The sequence below is a fragment of the Pollachius pollachius genome (assembly GCF_949987615.1).
Source record: "Pollachius pollachius genome assembly, chromosome: 19".
Taxonomy (NCBI): domain Eukaryota; kingdom Metazoa; phylum Chordata; class Actinopteri; order Gadiformes; family Gadidae; genus Pollachius; species Pollachius pollachius.
The window spans coordinates 16,239,766-16,261,102 of NC_136952.1; the positions used below are offsets into that span (position 1 = coordinate 16,239,766).

Below are 21,337 nucleotides of genomic sequence, written 5' to 3' on the forward strand. Positions count from 1 at the left end.
GAATTAACTGCGGCTATATATTCCAGGCATGACTCAGAAATTTGGCGCCAGTGTACGATAGATGATTGGAATTAGTATGGAATTAGAACAGGGTTTTTTTGTACTTTCTTCTGAACAAGTCAAACAGCACACACCGAATAACCACTTGATAGGTCAACAGCTCACTGAACTACCACATGGTTGGTCAACAGCTCACTGAACCACCACATGGTTGGTCAACAGCTCACTGAACCACCACATGGTTGGTGAACAACTCACCAAACTGACACATAGTTGGTCAACAGCTCACCAACCTAATACATGATTGGTCAACAGCTCACCGAACTACTACATCGTTGGTCAACCGCTCACTAACCTACTTCATGTTTGTCCAAAAAAACATAACTAGTTACAGCAGAAGGAATCAAGAGGATTGGATAGAAATATCACCACACTGCCATGGTTGTTCAACATATCACCAACATACCACATGATTGGTCAACATATCAACAACATACCACATAATTGGTCAACATATCACCAACAATACCACATGATTGGTCAACATATCACCAACATACCACATTATTGGTCAATATATCACATACATAACCCCATGATTGGTCAATATATCACAAACATACCACATGATTGGTCAACATATCACAAACATACCACATGATTGGTCAATATATCACCAACATACCACATGATTGGTCAATACAAACCAATACCACCCCGGAGGTGTTGGAGTACCATTGAGGTCATCTGTCTGCGGCGTAAGCAGGCCGGACTGCTTTTAATCACACTAATGGCCCTAGAGTTATGGAAGGGTCATAGACCCCGTCAGATCCAGCCCACTCAGCACACACACACGCACACACACACACACACACACACACACACACACACACACACACACACACACACACACACACACACCAATATAGACCACTTCTCTTTTATTCTTTTTGTGAAAGACCCCAATATCTCTAAACGCTTTGATGAGATGAAAAAACGCTGTGTCTGCAATAAGGTGTGTGTGTGATATAATGTGTGTGTGGCTGCGTGGGAAGGTACTTCACTATTTATGCATGCTCTTGCTCATGCTCTAATGTATTTCCTGGTACTTTGTCTATTTTCATTTTGAATGTGTATGTCTTTTAGTGGGGAGTAGATCAAATGACATTTGATATCATTCTCTTCCACGGCGCTTGGGGTGCCGGCGTGTTTTCACTGAATTAAAGCCCTTCTAGATTAGTCTGGTTTACTTGTGTAATCATCACGCATGACTTCATTTTCTGCTGTTGTGTTGTTTTGTCTATTTCGAGCCCAGTTGGTGGGCAACCTTCCCATAAATGTGAGGTTATCCTTGGATTTTTCTCGAGTCATTTTTAGACTGGCCTGGGAGTGGATTTGAAGAAGGATTTGTTCTTCTCTGTGAGAATGTAGAGAGAGAGAGAGGAGGAGGAGGAGGAGGAAGAGGTCTTCATTGCTCAACTCAGACCCAGTGTGTGTTCAGAACTAGTGTGTGTTCAGATCCAGTTTATGTACAGACCCAGTGTGTGTTCAGGTCCAGTGCGACCCCCCCCCCCCCCCCCCCCCCCCCCCCCCGCGGTTGGAAGGCCAGAGGTCACATGTGTATCTAGGGTTATTGTAGACATACCTCCTTTATATCTATATTCTTTTTCCCCTGATTTCTTCATGTTGGCCCTTCTTCCCCAAGACTTCAGCTGTATCAGGATAAAAAACACCTACAAATGAGTGCGATAAACCAGCTTACTGTGTGGGAATCGGAGCAGCTTTCCTGGGAGCAGGAAGGCTAGCAATGAAGGGGTGATTAGTACACCATAACACCAGAGTAACCATGCAAGATCGCCACAACGACTTTGACGATGATGATGTAGGTGATGATGATGATGGCGAAATGTCACATTCATCACCGACTGCAGATGGGACGCTAGGCAGTTCAGCGCCCCGCAAAAGGGAAGCTGCTAGCGATGATGCTAATGAGTCATATTTCCCTGTTTCCCGGCTGGGTGGCCCAGTCATCCGTTAGCCTGTTAGTGGGGAGGGAGGAGAGGGAGAGGAGGGAGTGGGAGAGAAGGGAGAGGAGAGGAGAAGAGAGGGAGAGGAGAGGGAGAGGAGAAGAGAGGGAGAGGAGGGAGAGGGAGAGGAGAAGAGAGGGAGAGGAGGGAGAGGGAGAAGGAGGGAGAGAAGGGAGAGGGAGAGGAGAAGAGAGGGAGAGAAGTAGGAGGAGGGAGAGGAGAGGGAGAGAAGGGAGAAGAGAGGGAGAGGAGAGGGAGAGGAGAAGAGAGGGAGAGGAGGGAGAGGGAGAAGGAGGGAGAGAAGGGAGAGGGAGAGGAGAAGAGAGGGAGAGAAGTAGGAGGAGGGAGAGGAGAGGGAGAGAAGGGAGAGGAGAAGAGAGGGAGATGGAGAGGAGGGAGAGGAGAAGAGAGGGAGAGGAGAAGAGAGGGAGAGGAGGGAGTGGGAGAGGTGAGGAGAGGGGTAGGGGACGAGGGAGAGGAGCTAGATGGAGAGGAGGAAGATGAAGAGGAGGGAGAGGGAGAGGAGTGGGAAGAGAGGAGTGAGGAAGAGGAGCCAGAGGGAGAGGGAGAGGATGAAGAGGGGGAGGAGCGAGAGGGAGAGGAGCAAAAGGAAGAGGGAGAGGAGAGGGTGAGGGGGGAGGGAGGGAGAGGGAGAGGAGGGGGATGGAGAGGAAGAGGAGGGAGAGGACGCAGAGGGAGAGGAGAGGGGTAGGAGATGAAGGGGGAGTGGTGAGGGAGGGGAAAGGGAGACGTTGGAGAGAGAGTAACTAGGAGAGTTACTCTCTCCCCCCACACACACACACACACTTTCCAAAACCACCATGGTGATAACGGTTATGAGAAAACATTCCACACGTTTACCCCTCTTCCGCTCCTCCTACGACACAGGACAAAGGGGATCGTAGATTTCCTCCATTTCAGCTTTATTTTACTGGCTTTAGCGATGTTGACCATCGTGTCTGGGGGATTTCTTCTCTTGTAGATTTTGTTTGCAGGGAAGTTTTTGGTTTGAGGCAAAAAAATCATTGCAGGGTCTTCCAGTTTGGAAAATCAATTCCATTCAATCAACCAATGCTATTTAGTACTATTCAGTCATTTCGAACAGTGATTCTCAGCCACCGTAATGGTAATAGGTTCTGTTCTCATTTTTGCAGTTTGTGTTGATTGTACCTAATTACATTCAACAGAACAATGAACAACTGGGTGTCATTAACCAAATAATAAATGTCCAAATGAAGGGCACCTCCTTTAGTGGCCCAAAATGCACGTGTCTGAATAACGGTATTTCCCAGCCAATCAAATGCCTGTTGCTGCGCAGTCTGTGTTTGCTGAGCGTGATGCACGTCCTAATATTCATATTTGGTCGTCGAATCGTCCAATATATGAACCAATGATCAGGGAACAGACCTTGATTATTTGAGTTTGAGTTAGGGTTTGACTTGGCACAATAATTATACTACTAGAGATACTGTTAAAACGGTTTGAGCTCTGTGAGGCTGTTACTGTCTTTATTAATTATATATTATTTATAATTCGATTGATACATCCTTTCCATCCTCCAACCCAACGTGCCGTGAAAGTAGTTCACATTTGCTTACGGGGCCACAGTCGGACAAATGTTGAGAATCCCTTATTCAGACGCTTTTATCCACGTGCTGGCGTCGAGCCTGCCTCACGATGGCCTGTGATTTGCTGTTGAGGACGTGTGTGTGTGTGTGTGTGTGTGGTATGACGTCACCTCAGTGGCTCTTCCTCGGTGATGAAGAAAGGATCTTATTAGCGACACGCTCCACCTGTCAGACTATATTTAGTATTTGATGTATATTTGTGTGTGTGTAAGTGTGTGCAAACTGTGCATGCAAATAATGGAGCGCTACGGCAGCACTCTGACCATTAAATCCTTGTCTGGGCCAGTGCACACGCACACACTGCACACCGCACACCTTACATTACAATGCAGTGTGGGGGATGGCCTAGGGTGCAGATGTGTGCAGTTGTAGATTAAATTAAGATTAGAGCCCAGCAGAGTTGCATTTGTCACTGTTCTGTGTGTGTGTGTGTGTGTGTGTGTGTGTGTGTGTGTGTTCTCTATCGTTATTCTTTACCAACATTTAAGTCCTCCATATGTCTTCCACTCTCCCTCTAGTGTTTAGAAAAAATAAGCTCTCTCATCTAAACCTTTGGTGAATATATAAAAAATAAAAGTCCCACTCCCTTTTCTAAACCTTTGGTGTTTATAAAAAAGGTCCCTCTCTTTTCTAAACCTTTGGTGTGTATATAAAGAATAAAAGTCAAACTCTTCTCTAAACCTTTGGTGTTTATAAAAAAAAAAGAAAAAGTTCCCTCTCTTTTCCAAACCTTTTTTGTCGATAAAAAATAAAGTCTTGGCCTATTATGTGCAGTAAATGTAAATTTTAGTTACACATACAAACACAGATACACAGGTTGGTCTGCGGTTAACGTAGTTTCTGTGTGGTTGTGTATCCCCTCTGATGTCTCTGCTTGGCTCTAGATTTCTTTTCCAAGCATCTCATTGGCTAGTTTAGCAATCATCCCTGTTGCCAGTGCATTAGCCATGTCAACCATGAATAGGTCAACCTTGGTTTTTTAATTGGTAAAGAGAAAATAAGGCCACAACTTACAGTATACTGTATGGTAAACATATGGTATAACATATGGAGAGTGCACATGGTCCAATTTCAGCTATGTAAATTGTAACCCGAATTCCTGCCAGCACATAGTTTGCTTTGAAGAGCACAGTTACACATTCATTTTTGAGTAAATGGCCCGTTGTCAAAGGTTTGACAGATGACCTTTTGTGTGTGTGTGTGTGTGTGTGTGTGTGTGTGAGTGTGTGTGTGTGTGTGTGTGTGTGCGTGCAAAGGGCGTGAGTACCATGATGCATACAAGGTCATAAAGTACTCGCTTAGATTAACCAAACACAAGAACACATGAATAAAAATTGAGATGCACAAGCAGCATATTCCTATAGGTCTTTGTTTATTTTCTTTTATTTAGTGAGTTTAAAAAAATAATCAGGGAAAACAAATTGCTCCACATTTGGATGATTTTGTCTTTTGCAAAAAGGTCCCTTTCCTGGAGGGCAATTACTGAAATATCCCTTACTGATTGTTTGAGGTTGTCCTCGTTTCCAGCCTTCAATGATCAAATGTACCCACTGGTTCACTGATCCATCCAAATTCTGAGCTCAGTTTTGAAACATCCTGTAATGGCATCAGACCACAACGGTGGGGCCTTTGAACCCACAACTTTAAGTTCCGTCCTACTTAGTCTTTCACATGTAGTCATGTTGTTTCCGATTAAACAACCTCACCTTACCTGTTCCAGAAATTGAAATATTGTGTAATTATGTAGGTTTAGCTGCGGGGATCGGAAGGTTTCAGAGACTGTTGTACCTCTCTTGATCTCGCTGAGCTGCATTCTCTTCAGACACTGCGAGTCAGAGATTCCTGTGCGTTGCGACCCTCGAGGTTGTGTGTTGGATTAGCGGTTTTGGGAGTGTTTTGAAATGATAAGCTCGGGGGGGACATATGTTTCTCCAACAACTGTGAAAACATATTTCTGTTCAGTTTGCCAAATGCTAGCGCCTTAGCAATGACTTTCGGTGCCTGGTGGACTGCGAGACTCCGAAATCTGGCATCAACTTACTAGTGTTTTGCAAATTTGCTAGCATATCGCAAATGGGCTAGCATTTGCGATATGCTAGCAAACACAAACTTTCCACGAGTCAAGGGGTCATCAAAGTGATCTTCTCTATGTGAAAAAATGTATAACGAGCAAAGAATATTGAATACTGTTTAGTGGAAGAGCTAAGGGAGGAGTCAAAAGCGGTCGCTAATGCGCTAGCATTTTGTGAACGCTATCTACAAGTCAACGTCTTTTTGCCAAAGTTCTCTCCGTCTTATCTGCCCTCTGTTTTCTACCCTCTCTCTCTCTGCAGGTGTGACTCAGAAAACCGTTACCTTGGCAACCCGCTCAGAGGAACCTGTTACTGTGAGTAACTCTCCATCAGAACACACACGCTCTTTTTGCCCCTCTTTTCTTCACACAATTGATCTGTTTGTCTCCCACATACATTCACAATGTAGCCCTCACATTCTCTCTCGCCCTCTGATGCTTACAGTGAGTATGGCTGATGATTTCTTAAACGGATACACACACACACACCAACACACACACCGTCACACACACACCGTCACACTCAAGTTAACTTTGACCTGGGTTAAGAGAACATTAGGAATTATATAATAAAAAAAGATATACGTTCATAATCGAAAACCAACACAAGAACTGGCTGCTGATATACGGTCTCAAACATGGTTATATTTTCTTCTTGGATATCTATAGTACAAAGCCACAGATTGTGGCACATTTCATTTCATATACATCATTACTCATCTCACACTTGGACTGAACAACAAGTACTAGCTTGTTGTACTAGCACCCCTCCCCTCTGAGCGCAAGATGTAGAAAAAAACAAAAGCACTGTTAGAATACGAGCTGAAAGCCCTCCTAAACCAGTGCCTCTTTCAGCCAGGGCGCTAGGGTCCCAGCGCTTTAAGGCAGGCAGGTAGCGGAGGTCCGGATGCCAGGGCTTGTCGGCAAGGGAAGGAGTGCTGGAGGCTATGACCTGACTCACCAGTTGTCTCTGAAGAGTGTTGTCCTCTCGAGGGCGGGAGAGCGCTGCTGGGTGTTCAAAGGGAAAAGCTATGCTGGCTGTATTCACAGCGTTGATTATCGGGGGAAGGGGGAGAAAACTTTTATGAAGAGAAAGTTTTCAGACGTGAAGGAGTTGATGGATGTTGCTACTGGTCGATTCCCAGAGAGATGATGTGGAGAAATAAATACGGACCCTAATTCAGGATGTTTGTGCCGAGGAATAAAGGCTTGAAGTACCTTGTTTTGGTGTCTACACCCCACTATGTAGTCTAACACTGAGTACATAATTTCATCCATGGTAGCCATGGATTCTAAACCCTTTCCTTAAAAAACACCATGTCCCGAGAGAAGGGATTTGAACCCATGTCCATCATGACAAAGTTCTTCAACGCCCCCCATTCCCTGTTGTTTACTAGAGTGCACATGTGCGTGTGCATGGTGTGCGTGTGCACATGTCCCTCGACTCCACAGGGTCACGTCCTTGGCGTTGCCGTGGCGCCGTGTGATTTGTAACTAACTTGTGTTTAGCCATCGCGGCGTGACGACACCGGGGCCACGGTTGCCAAGGATTTGTCCCCTTCTTGAAATGTCACAGACTGGCATCCATCTTGATGAGGGAGCTAGCGGCCCGCCGCCACGCGTCCCTCGTTTAACCCGCGCCTGTCAAGTCCCCCGACGCCAGTTTTTTTATTCTCCTTCGTTTTTATTTATTCACAACACCACCTTTGTCCAAAGTGAGTTATTTATTTATTTATTCACAACACCACCTTTGTCCGAAGTGAGTTTTTTTTGTTTTTTATTCACAACACCGCCTTTGTCCAAAGCGAGTTATTTATTTATTTATTTGTTCACAACATCACCTTATCCAAAGCAAGCTATGTATTTATTTATTCACAACACCACCTTTGTCAAAAGTGAGTTTTTTATTTATTATTTTACATGTTATGCTGAGGGCCACCAAAGCCAGAGCACAATGACATTGGGTCACAATGGGTTTGCTACAAGAGGTTCTGATCCCAGAAACAAGCATAGGATGTCGTAACACACAAACAGAGACGCACATGGTTTACTCCTCATGGTGCATGGTTCAGTTCTCCACTAAAGACATTAGGATGGTTCATGTACTTGTTGACGGCGTTTATTGAGGTTCAACCATCTCGGTTGTTTTCAAATCATTTAGCCTAATGTACCTTCATGATATTTCAGCCAAGTGAAATATCATGAACAGCATTTCTCCCTCCATGAGCACAAAAGTAAAAAAATGTACATGCATTTGTTTATAAGGTACATTAAATGGGTGGTGATAATACTTAGTTTAGTGAAAAACATGGGCTTGTGCTTCACTTAGGATTTTGTCAATGATTGGAAACATTTAACTTATGTTAATATTCTGTTTTTATTTATTGTATTGATGGTTCAATTAATCAACAATTGTTCATAACCAATATCAAAACTAATATTTATTTATAATTTTCCCCAAATGCCCCCTTCAAAGTACCCCCAATAGTACTCGTACCCCCATTGGAGAAACTGAATTATACTAAACCTATTTTTAAACATGTATTTCTGTATCTGTTTTCTCTGTGGTACAGACAACCTGTTGATCGACTATCAGTTCACCTTCAGTCTCATCCAAGAAGACGACCATCACTACACCGCCATCAACTTCATGGCTTCCCCTGAGCAGGTAGCCCAGACGGAGGCCCCATCTCATGGGTCAACACTTTGTTGAATCCAACCGTTTTTTCAGTTTGTTTCGAATTTAAATCATGATGTCCGCTTTGAGACATGTTGAAAGCGTTAATTTTTCTTTCAAATTTAACTAAAACTTGACATGAATGCGTCTACTTTGACTTGAACAATACATGTGCATGTATGTGTCCTTGTTCTGTAGGCCAACAAAAACCTGGACATGTCAATCAACGCCTCCAACAACTTCAACCTCAACATCACCTGGTCTGTGGGATCCACAGGTAACTTGCCACCATCAACCTTCTGATCGTTCTTCTTAGTAGCGAGTCCTTTTTGTAGTGTCCTTTGTGTAGTGTCCTTAGTGGCCTGAGAATAATGTAATGTCGTCCGTGAGTGTCCTCTGTAATGTTTAGTCTCCTTAGCTTAGTGTCCATAGCTCGAATGTCTTAGCATAGCATCATTAGTAAAGCCTGGTGTCCTGAGCCTAGTGTCCTGAGCGTAGTGTCCTTAGTATAAGCTTCTTCATTTTGTTTCCTTAGCGTAGTGCCCTTAGTGTAGCGTTGTTAGCATACATTGGTGTCGTAAGCTACGTGCTGCTAGCGCAGTGTCCTTGCTTAACGTCCTAGCATTGTGTAGTGTCTAGTGTAGGCTAATATCCTTAGCGTATTGCTGCTAGCCTAGTGTTCTAGCGTAGCATCCTAGCATAGTGTGATGTTCATGCGTAGTGTGGTGTCCTGACCTTAGCCTAGTGTCATAAGCGGAACATGCACCCTGCTGCCAGCATAGATTTGCAGTCTCAAGTGTGCCACGCCCAAGGACATTGCAGCTGTCAGGCCACGACGATTTATCTCACAGTTCTCTTCTTTTCCCTCAAAACTGTCCCCCCCCCCCCCTTCCCCCCACAACACCAAGACCCCCCCCTCCCCCCACACACACCGTACACAATGTTGACATTTTCCCGCCACAAACACAGGTTAACCTCCGTCTCGCACCCTCCGCTGCCTCAACCTTTTTCTCCACGTCGTCTGTACCGTTTGTTGGCTTTTATTTATTTATTCCTTTTTCATTTTTTGTCATTTTTGTACAATCGACAAGTGCGTGAAGCCCGGCTAGATGGGGGCTGGCAGGGGGGGCGGGCGGGGAGTGGGTCGTCGGTCGGGGGAGTGATTTCAATTAAGATAAACGTTTTCCCATAGACACACTCGAGCTGTCATTTGGAGCTCTTTTGTTTCAGAGCTTCGGTCTGAATGTTGATGTCGGGGGGGCTGTCGCCGTCTCAGAGGGGGAAAATAAGAAATGGCCTGAAAACATTTTTGAGTGACGGGCCAAAAGACGTTTAAATGGCGCCGAGTGCTTTCTGTGTTTTGGGGGTTTTAGCCTCCGAGAAGACGATTAAGAGTGTGAGTGTATTAAGTATTAAAGTATCACACTTCGGAACAAATTAGATGCTTCGGTTTGAGAGGGTTTTCATTTGTTTGGGCTAAACTTAGTCTGGTTGTTCTCAGAAAGACACAGAGACATAAACTCATCCATAGCCATAGACATTTAAACCAAACCTAATTATGTATCCATTTATATTCCATTTAGTATTCATGGAATATGGAAATATATACCCTCAAATCCGATCTGGATGAATGGCGATAAATGCTAAAAAGATAAATCTGAATCGTTGACATTGTTAGTTAACACAATGGTTGGGAATCCTAGCATAACATCATGTAAAAAATGTTTTGTCCCCCATTAGATGATCAAAAATACCGCCACCATATTCGATGAGAAATATTGGCCATCAGAAATCAATCAATGGCTTCCTTATGGATTCTATTTTTGCCCTAGAAATGTCAGAATGTAAAACAACCTAACCTCATAATAATAATAATAATAATAATAGTAGTGGTGGTGGTGGTAAAAATGATTAATAATAATAATATCAATAATCTCTTCCTAGCCGGGACCATATCAGGGGAGGAGGTCCACATCGTGTCGAAGAACAACATCAAGGAGTTCCGGGAAAGCTTTTCATGTGAGAAGTACACCTTCCGGACCAATCCCAACATCACCTTCTACGTCTACGTCAGCAACTTCTCCTGGCCAATCAAGATCCAGGTACATGATTGACCTCTGAACTCAACTAAAAAGTGAAAGGAAACCGAGCATCTACTTGGAACTTCTTGTCTGGTTAAAAGAGGAAATACAACTGGGAAACATAGCAAGATTATTTTGTTGCTTTATTCCGGTTGGGTGAACATAGAAGTTCAGTCGCTTTACATTTCTTCCAAAAGTAATTGACAATTGCTGTGTGTGAAATTACACCTTTCACAATTCTAGGGAGATATCCAATACATATTAAATCAGTAGCTAAACAAACACCACGGATGTAAAGATTCATGTCTCCTGTGATTCCACAGAGATTCATGTTACTTTTGCACACATCCCTCCTCTGTCTAAATGTAGAAGTAAGCAAACTGTGTGTATGAACATTGGTGGGATGAACAACAGGGCCCAGATCAGAACAATATCTTTCTCGTGCTCTCCACAATGCGCCAGTAACACCCACAGATGCTATCAGAAAATTGCTGAATCTGTAAACATAAAAAGCGCATGGTCTCCTATATAGCCGCGGGGGGGAGGGAATACAATGAAATGCGATGGGATTTAAGCGCTTTCCTCTCTGGTCCTTTCCCATTGTCGTCTGGTTAAGCCTACATCTGCCCCATGTGCACACACTCTTTCAATGTCTTCAGGGTTATACATTGAATAAGTTCCCTTTATTGGATAGACATTAAGTCAATAGGATTAAAAGCGGTTAAAGACAGCCAATAATACTTACTCTGATATGCAAACAGAAATCCTTTAAAAGTTACATTTATACATCCACTGAAATCAATCTGCATTCCAAAGGCGCAAAAAATGAAAAAAAAGTGTCTGCCTCTGCTGATGCATAACAAACACACGGCTTAATCTAAACAGCCCCTGATTGAACCAGGGGCCATGTTTAATACATGGAATGGCAATCTGTCTTATTTTATGTCTGCCGGAGAGCAAAGCGTTGTCGTCTGCAGATCAAGCACAATATCTTCTAAGCGAGCGGTGGGGGGCCACTCCCTACTGTATCGATCCCTCTGACGGTGGAGTCCGCCGTACGCCAGAGTAATATCTCCGGGGTCAGTCCATCTGCGGAGGCGCGCTAATAGTTTACAATTAAATTTGGCCGTCCCGACAGTCACTCATTTACTGCTGGCCGGGCTGAATTGTTCAATCAGATGGCGACGGCGGAGGGATCAGGTGTGTCTAAACGCCCCACTCCGGTTTTATGACATGAGCGCAGAGAGCCCCCGATCCCCACCAAGATAAGGCAGAATGAGCACTATAGCCCGGATGATCCCAACAGCCTCTCTCGCTTGTAAAGGGCTCGCTCCCTAAATGAAAGATCTGGAGTCGGATAGGGCGGTGGGGGGAGCGGCGAGTGAACTGTGTCGGCGCAAATGGAAACCAAACAAACACAAACAAAAGCCTGAAGCCGACGTGTTGTGGCATGCTACTGGCTAATCGTTTGGACACCATGTCGCCACGACACGAGATGACACACAATTAGTCAAAAGAACACAAAAACAAAGTTTTCAGGTAGTTTAAAAACGTCACTCGGTGGTCTTTGACGTCACAAATTCGTCGATGCGGTCCAAAACCTGGCTGAAGAGGTCTATTCAAAGACTCTGCACAGAGGACAAAGCTAAGTGATGAAATAGAATAAGCCTTATTTGTACATTTCACCCTCCCCTCTATTAAGTAGAGAAAAGGAGTTGCCCCCATCACAAAGCATTTAGCCAGTCATTACATGGGTTCAGAGAGTCGTTTGTGCCCCTGAATCAAGTTAGCGATGTCACTGAGCATCGCACCGCAGTTCAGCGCCTTCTAATTCTGACCGTAATGACCGACGGAGAACCGGCCAAGGTCGTCCCTACCAGGTCAAAAGGGCGTGGGGGGGTTTGGGTACGTGGAGGGGGTCGGGATGGGGACCAGCCTGTCTTCGTCGCAAATGGTTGACTACTATTTAAATATTTGGTTTACTATTCAGCAGATGTTTTCATCCAAAACTACGTAAAATGACTTTATTACTAAAGAACAGCGGGAGGGGGTTAGGGACATAGGGGAACAAAGCTACAAACCTTCGACTGGGAGTCATAAGCTTAAAGAGCCAGTGAACCCAACAAAAAATATTTTTCTTTCTTTTTTTCGTACGTGATACTTTGTTCTTATTCAATTGGCTACATAGTAAAATATCTATCACTTTTACTGAAATAAATCCCACATTAAGAAAAATAAGGGGTAAATCCTATGTTTTTGCAGTTTTTGCCAAAATAATACGTTCCGCTCTGCTGTGAGTGCAGATGGCTTTCTTTTCGTGAAGTCACGACAAGGCATGACAAGGTTATTCAGGCACTCAAACTAGAAGTGTGTGTGTGGATGGTGAAGCTCCATCTGAGCAGCGATTTATTTAATGTCCAGGTCCGATTGAGGGTTAGGCTTCCAGGACACCTAGTTTAACCCTAAAGTGTCGAATTCATAGACATCCTCATTATAACGCTCATACACAACAACAGTACTGAAAAAGTGTCCCAAAGTTGGCTTGGGTTGTAGACAGCGCAAACTCTGGTGCGGTTTCGGCTCAACGTTTGAAGCACCCCTCTTTCCTAAAACTCTCAACCCAAATCACTTTTTTTTAATCTCATAGTTTTTTAATTCTAGTTGAAACCGCGGTTTCACTGGCTCTTCAAATAAAAATTATTACAAAATAATATTCATTTTCTACAGTCATCATGGCAAGATTCATTCATTGTTTTGAAGCAATTCACAAATCCCAATGTTGAATGAATGTTTATCATCTAATAATCTATTTAAGTCATAATTAGTTAACGTTATCCATTTATATGAATTGCATTAGATCCATCGCTGTGCTTGTTAATGCTTCCGGCTGTGCATTATGTCTTTATGAGGCTGATGCTTCCAGTGGAGGTTCTGCTTAGCTTTCTGTTTCATTGCTCTTTGTTTTTTAATACAATCATTAAGATCTTAAATTATTTTATCATTAGCGGACGATATTGCCACAAGGTTCCTCTTTGTTCCGCGATACTTTAACAGTATCGGCTAGGGGGTAATTCGGCGCCGGCAGAAGCTTTTACACTGGGAGATTTCCTTCCGGAGGTTCGGCGGATGACCTTTTGGCAGGTTGATTGACGCTCAGCGGTAGCTCGGCCCGTCTTGACTGGGGCTCCGTGTAAACCCTCTCAGTGGGCAGCCGAGCCCTGCGGAGTGCAGGCTGAACGCACCATGAAAGAGCAGGCTGGGGGTGAAGCTCAGTGCTCGCCCTTTGCCTATCATCTCCAACATCTCTCTGTCTCGCTCGCTCTCTTTCTCTCGCTCTCTCTCATGCACACACACATAGACAGACAGACAGACAGAGACCTTTTTACTTTTTCTCATTCAGGTACCATACAACTTTACATTACACATACATTACCTTCATGACTTTGACCAAACCTTCTGAAAAGTATTGTCAAATTTGAAAGGTTTCCATTAACATTGATACTAACTTTCATAACCACTAAAATGTGATGATGCTCGTTTACCTTTTAAGAGGCAGTTGACGGATGCCAGACTTTCTATTATTAATTTTATAGCAGCTGAAAAGTGTTTTTATAATTGGTTTGTTGTCTACTGTGTGCTGTTTTGGCAATGCAAACGTGTTTTAACGTATTAAAGCTGCTGTGAGTATGATTTGTGAGTTGTAAAGAGACAGTTCGAAAACACAGAAGAGGAGGGCAAGATTTAGAAAATAGACATCCAAAAGAAAAGACCCTGTTCCTGTTTGTCTGCCATTGCGAAGGCTTCCGTTCATGCACCTGTGATTAAAAAGATGGATTCCCCTGAATCAATCACAGAGGAGATGCCCTGATTGATCAGAAATGAGCCGGGAGTGGTCTGAAACAGAAACTGTCTCAGAGGCATCTCAGTCAACTCAAAACGGATATTTAGCATTTCACTCTCTAATAGCTGACAAATTGCTATGACATGTATTACCTACAGCTCCTTTAAGTTTCCTTATATTATTTATTTTTATATATTAATTATGCATAACAACATCTGCGTTGACCATTTACCGCAATTACATTTGTCTTATGTTTGACTTTGCATGGATATATATGTCTGGCCTCAAGCCATCTCCATTATTATTCACCCGTTCTAATTTCTGTGTATTTTTCTCCCTTCCCTAGATTGCCTTCTCCCAGCACAACAGCATAATGGACCTGGTTCAGTTCTTTGTCACGTTTTTCAGGTAAGCATGACCTTCTTTAATAGTCAATGTGTTTTTAATTGCAGTAGGTCCAATCAACACGAGAACTAGAGCTGAAGCAGTATTGTCATACATGCTCTTGGCTTCAATATGTTTGTAGAGTACTTCACGAAAACGTTTATGGCCACCTGTATGAAACTGACGCAAATATAGATGTCATTGCAAGGGCAGATGTTTACCATGCGAATGATGCCAACTGACATCACATGCATGACAAACTGATTAAAGGAAACAAGAGTTAGGTAAGTAATTAGGCATATTTATCAAAACAGAATCGCTAATAGACCACATACTTTGAAGGAACAAAGTGAAAACTCCCTTTCGATAAATGAGAGATTCATAATTTATTATGTTACCCCACAACAACCAGTTCATCAAATCAACATAAACTTTGACCGGTTAAAAATACCTGTGGAAACTTTTTAAAACAAAGTCTGCCCATTTAGGAGATCAGGCTGTATTTCTTGCACCCTGATCATTATTTTGTAAGTTGTTTGTATGGCAATGTGCAAGGCATCCCCTGGATGCCTATCTAGCTGCTTACAATGTTTTCGATGGAAGCCCTTAACACCTGGAAATTAACCTAATGCACTTCGGGTTGGTCAACCTGGGTTCAAAGTAAATGGAGGAGATCTAAACATTTAATGTTTTGCAATTTTTCTTGTGCATTCAGCTTTTCTGATTATCGGTAAGCGTTTACGCGTTGATGTTGACAGATCTTATGATGTTACTATAGTTTTAAATCAAAGAAAGGTTTTACAAACATCCCGCATTATAAAACATTTTATGTAAATGATACTCTTGCCTCTTGAACAGATTTTCAATTGTACTATTTGATCGATTGGCTCCCATCGATTGATAACTTGTCAGGGTTTTCTCAATCTGCATGTAGCAGTGCACACCATACTTTGTCAAACCCTGCAGAACTTTGCCAATACCTTCCCTGCTGAAGTTAAATTGCTCTCAGGTCGTGTTTTAGCGAGCCGTATCGTCCCCTGCCCGGGACAATACTCTGCTTATCCTCTGATCCACGGCAAGAAAGAGCCCAGTGAGATTATTCAACCAGATGTACCTCGATAGGGTTTTTTACGATCCCACCTGGATTTTAAGAGTGGAGGGAAAGTTTATTCGAGCGATGCAGCAGATATGCAGGAGTCCACCCTGGGATGGCTAATCTTCCCTTGAGGAAAGGGGGGATAAGGGAGCCCATCCCCCGCATCCTGATGGGGATTCCCACTCGCAGGGGTGGCAAATTGCATTTAAAGATGACATGGTTAGTTCATTACCCGCTGGCGTGTCTAATACGTTTTCACAGAATCTAGAAAGAATGCAACTTTTTAAGGTATTTTATTTTACATTATATGTGGCTCATCAAATATCAGATTGAATTCCTTCATAAGGATCATGGTGTTGCAGAAACTCAATGCCGCGAAGATCAGATATCCTGTCTGACCCAAACAAAACTGGCCAGGGAAATATGCAGCAACATTATTTTGTGCAAATGTGCACCGAGCAGTTGGCATAATCTCGTGTGTGTGTCTGTGTGTGTGTTTTTAAAGGCGTGTTGTGTCCAAACGCTCCCGTAGCCTGCAGGAATAACCTCCTAACTATCGGTGTTAAATGACAGGCCTTGCCTGCAGCAGACATCCATCTCCTGCAGTCTCTTATTTTCTACGGGCTCAACCCGGTAGCCGTGGTCAAATCACCGCCCATCTGTATAGATCTCCCTCCCAGAGCCTTGCTGCGACGCGGGGAAAGAAACGTTTTTCATTTCCCGATGCAAATAACTGCTATTAGTATCAACACATCTCGGCACGAGTTAAGCCAGGCTGCATATTTGACTGCAGTCATTTTAGCATTACAACTGTATTATAGTATACTGTGGTACGAGCGACAGAAGGCACAGTACTGATTCATGAATGCAAGGTACCGGTGACTATACACAGTACTGGGACAGAACCTTAGTGGAAACCCCATCCCTTCTGATTTTAGACAAAAGACATTAATACTTTAACTGTACACACGCACGCACGCACGCGCACATGCGCGCGCACCCCCCCCCCCCCCCCCCCCACACACACACACACACACACACACACACACACACACACAATGCACCAGCCTATGCAGGCATTGCTACAGTGCATTTAGATAAGCAGAGAATACTTCACCAGGGAATTTCTTTTTCAGAAATAAAATACAATCAAATAAAAACATTCCCTTTTATATTGCCTAATCTGCACAAACCATTTGTTCAATTCTTTAAAAAGCATTAGAGTTGCATATTTTTTAAACCATTCCATACCAACCATATTACCCTGTCCAAGTTTATTCTATATAATTAATATAATATATTCCCCTTAACGTTCTCTTTCCCTTTTGTTGGACTTTTGTTGGAGATTCTTCATGAATTTAGTATATTTCTGAAATTTTCTTTATTTGCCTTCTTAGTGTTCAACATAATCTCAACAACCTACACAATCATAATAAATAGAAACTGAAAACCTGCTGTCAACTGAACACAACTAATAAACTATAAGTTACAGTGGATATAGTACATATAAACTGAACTATCAGAAAAGCTAGCAGAAAAAAGCAGAAAAGCTAATCTACAATGAACACAAACAGAACCTACAATATAAAACACAAGAAAAAAACTATTATTTAACAATATATATACAGAACATGCACCTATGCACCATATAACATGCAGACAACAGAAGCAACACTAAAATTAATATGTACAGAACAACAGAGCAGTCGCGGTAACAAATCCAAACCGGACGGAACCGGTACGTTGCCCAGCGGCTGTCCCTAACAGCTGGGGAGTGCTATCGCTAGCGGAGTACGGGCTAGCATAACACAGAACCCGATCTACCCAAAGATGACAGAGTTGTCAGATCACACTGCGGGGGTTCCTGTACATGATTTGAGATACGGTTTAAAAGGAGATGGACGATGGGAAAATGGCTGTTGGTTTCTGCAAATTTGCCTGTTTGTTTGAACTGGTTTAATTTTTTTCTTGATTGTACTGTCACAACTGTCACCTGACAGACGCACATTGTGTACTGGGGTATTAATGGGCCTGTTTAACTCTAGTGGAAGAATACACGCAGAATGCAACAAAATAAGTTATCTTTAGGATTTTCACCAGTTGTGCTCAAGTCCCTAGTTATTGGAACAGTTGCTCTTATCGAGTTCCACCAGTTAAATCAAAAACAGATTGTAAAAATGCTAACCTAGGAGGATATCACTGATTTAAAGGAACATTTCAGGGCCCTGTGTAAAGCATGAATACAGCATTGCAATTGCTAAAGAATATTCCCATAACAGTCAATATACTGATGAACATCTTGCATATTGATTTTAACTGTCACATTTATCAAAGAAGTTCTGATCTTTTTTACATTTATCTGCTGGGCTGTTTAGTGGTAATATGGTCAAATATTAAATGTATTTTAGTATTGTATAAATATACATTTTTAATCAGTGTACTTTTAATGATCCGACAAAGCATCCAGATAGTGTGCTTATGTGTGACTATTAAGAACTACGGCCTCAGGTTGTCCGACATGCGCCATTACTGGTAAACACCAACCTCATGTTCGGCTGGTCCATAAGGCTTGTGTTACCAGTTAATAAACCGGACAAGAAATACTAATATCATTACTTACCCTCAATGTATGGAGAGATTTACCTTCACACCAAATCTAAAGACTGAAAATTGCTTGAGGTACTGTGAAAAATTGTGTGTCGTCATAAGATGTGATTTGCTCTGCAGTGAAATAACATACATATCAACCAGTGAAAAATCTGTGTGAATGAATAGGTGACCAACTATTTGTTCCATCGTTATGTACTGTATTTCTATCGTTGTTGCTGTCTTTTGTTTTGTATTTGGAAAAAGAAAAAAAAGAAATACTAATATAGCACTTGAAGGCGTGTGTGTTTGTTGGTCTGCCATGATGCCAATTTATCCTCAACTTACAGTATTCTTTTCCTTTGGTTCAATCCCCAGTTGCTTCCTGTCTCTGCTGCTGGTGGCGGCTGTGGTGTGGAAGATCAAGCAGACCTGCTGGGCGTCGAGACGAAGAGAGGTTGGTCTCTAACCCTCCTCACTATGCTTCACTTCCTTTATCAAGCCCTTCATCACAGTCCTCTGCCCACCTTAGACCAGTCAGACAGGTCCACTGGACCACTGGTGGTGGATCCCCCACTGGGTCTGTGGGAAACTTATTAGTTACCATTAAAGATAACTCGTATAGATAATCGAAGGAACCGGTTTATGATTTTTACCGTCTGCATATAAGGTGGTCCATAAAAGGTCTTGATGGTAAACTATTTGTCCAGCTAAAGTCTCAGAGCGCTGCTCTAGATCCTGATCAGGGTCAAGGGAACCACTCGCTCAGACCCAAAGAACACAACCTCGAGAAGGAATACATAGGAGGGGTCTTTCCTCCTGTTCACCCTCACATTATGTCCACACTGTATTCAATAGGAGGCTTCGCATGATGTCACTCACATTCCAAGCTGCATTCTTGGTGCTTTCTCACAATAATTATTATAATAATCATAACAACGACTGGTTGCTCGTTTATTGAAGAACTTTTGCTGAAGAGGTACCAAGATAGCGTGCCCGTACTTATCTTCTGGAGCTAAAGATGATTGAACCCCTCCTATACAGACACACAGAAACACACAGCCCACATGAACGCAAGATATGGAGGTCCTGTTTTTTTTTAATTTCATTTTCCTATCTTCTGTAATTTGTCTTTGTTCCTCAGCAGGTAAAAAGCATTCTGGCATTTAGGTGCCAAACTCTGATAGCTGATTGTGGGTTTCCCTTCTGGTGGTTGCACTTCACTTTTTTGGATGAAAGCATATTCATAAACTCCACATTCGACTTACTCATCTTAACAACAAAGCAAAATGAGTGTTAGTGAGGCTGCCTCTGTAAGCGAGCCTCTGGTGTTTGTCTTGCATGGCCAGCCTAAGACCAGCATTCCAGTGTGTGTTTGCCTGCTTGTCGATTCTCGTCATTCGCCTGCTCTAAAGTACGGATGCGAGATCTGCCTCGTAGGACGTGGGGGAGAGGAAATTGGAATTGAGCTCTGTAGCTGTTGTCTGAGCTTTCTTTTGGAGAGACTTAGTATTCATGAGATTCTCGCGCAATATGGCTGCATTGTACTAGCCACACGTTATTTGTGAAGACAGGAAATTTTCTCAACTTGCGTTCTGAGTAATGGTAGTGTGTGTGCCGTGTGGAGAGTGTCTGAATCCACGCTGGTAGTCAACCACGCTGTTGTTTGGACAAATTGGAGATCCTTTTCTGAAGATGTGACTTTGTGGAACAACCGCATTGCCAACTATTGCAGATGACTTTTATAGCAATAAGCTTCCACTACTTTACTACTCTACTGTCTTCATCTGGTTTTGAAGAGCTATAAATATTACTTTATCGTTTGGTACTGTTCATGCAAAGAGCTTGCCTCATCACGTCACTGTTATTCAGATTCCTAGTAATCGTCATCCGTAAATTGCTCAGTCCGATTTTCTTCATCAGAGAATGGAATCAAGCCCTCGAGTGAATTAAAGTCATTACACAGGAAACCCTAATTTCTTAAAAACCCTCCCTTGGTTTTGGTCAATTGAATCAATCAAATTAATTAATGTGAGATTGACGTTAGTGGATAAAACCCTTGAAACTGATACGCCATTCACCAAGGCTATTGTGTCATTCTGCAGGTGCTTTCATCCAAAGCAGCTTACAATAAGTTTCCTTTCTTACATCATTCAGGAGCAGGAAGGGGTGAGGTATCTCGCTCGGCGACGCCTGCAGGTAAACTGCCTTAAGCTGGCCACTGACTTTTTAAAGTTTCTTCAAGCCCCATTTCGTCTGGGGAATATAACGCCTTAACCCACTAAACTATCCTGCACCCTTTTCAGAGCAATCTTTAATATAAACATTTTGCCGTGACGTCTGCTTATGCGTTATCTGCAATGTGTGGCAATGTGTTGCATGTGTGTTATAAAACTGAATATGAAAAATATGATTGGCACTTGGAAGGAATGAGGATAATAAGATGGAAAAATAAGTGAAAATGAATGCAAAACACCAGCGTAGACTACAATCAGGATTGGGGCAGATTGTAACTGGGAGCCCATCCATCCCTATCCCTGTTTTTAACTATCCACTTGATTCATCCCATAACCCTAGCTTTAACTCTCCAATTGATCCCTCCACTTCCACATGGAGAGGCTGTGCGTCACTCAATTGCTACAAACACGTTCACTTACTGTGGCCTTATGTATTTCAGGTGATTCTGTCGCACATTCAACCATGACAGGGCGAACAATAGTTATCTACTGTAGGGTTTGAGAGGTAATAGAATAAAGGAAAATCACCATTCCCCGGTTTTTGTCATCAAAATCAATTATGATTTTAAAATATATTAACTTAAAGGTATTGACATACGAGGTCCACAATTGTAATAGTACATTAAATAACCAGGTATGTCAATATAATGACCTTATCAGATGCGCTGTTTAAAATATTATTCTAATTTTGTACCCATAGCGTGATTCC

At 42.7% G+C, this 21,337-nt stretch overlaps 1 protein-coding gene across 2 annotated transcripts in view; it reads left to right on the plus strand.

Annotated features, from left to right (window-relative positions):
- Window positions 1-21,337, plus strand: part of atrnl1b (attractin-like 1b) — an 88,348-nt gene that overhangs the window by 43,633 nt on the left and 23,378 nt on the right. For both annotated transcript variants that reach the window (XM_079757465.1, XM_079757466.1), the window contains exons 21-26: window positions 5,989-6,041; window positions 8,300-8,394; window positions 8,602-8,680; window positions 10,348-10,505; window positions 14,672-14,733; window positions 18,770-18,848. In XM_079757465.1, the coding sequence (XP_079613591.1) occupies window positions 5,989-6,041; window positions 8,300-8,394; window positions 8,602-8,680; window positions 10,348-10,505; window positions 14,672-14,733; window positions 18,770-18,848 (526 nt within the window). The remainder of the gene's footprint in view (window positions 1-5,988; window positions 6,042-8,299; window positions 8,395-8,601; window positions 8,681-10,347; window positions 10,506-14,671; window positions 14,734-18,769; window positions 18,849-21,337) is intronic.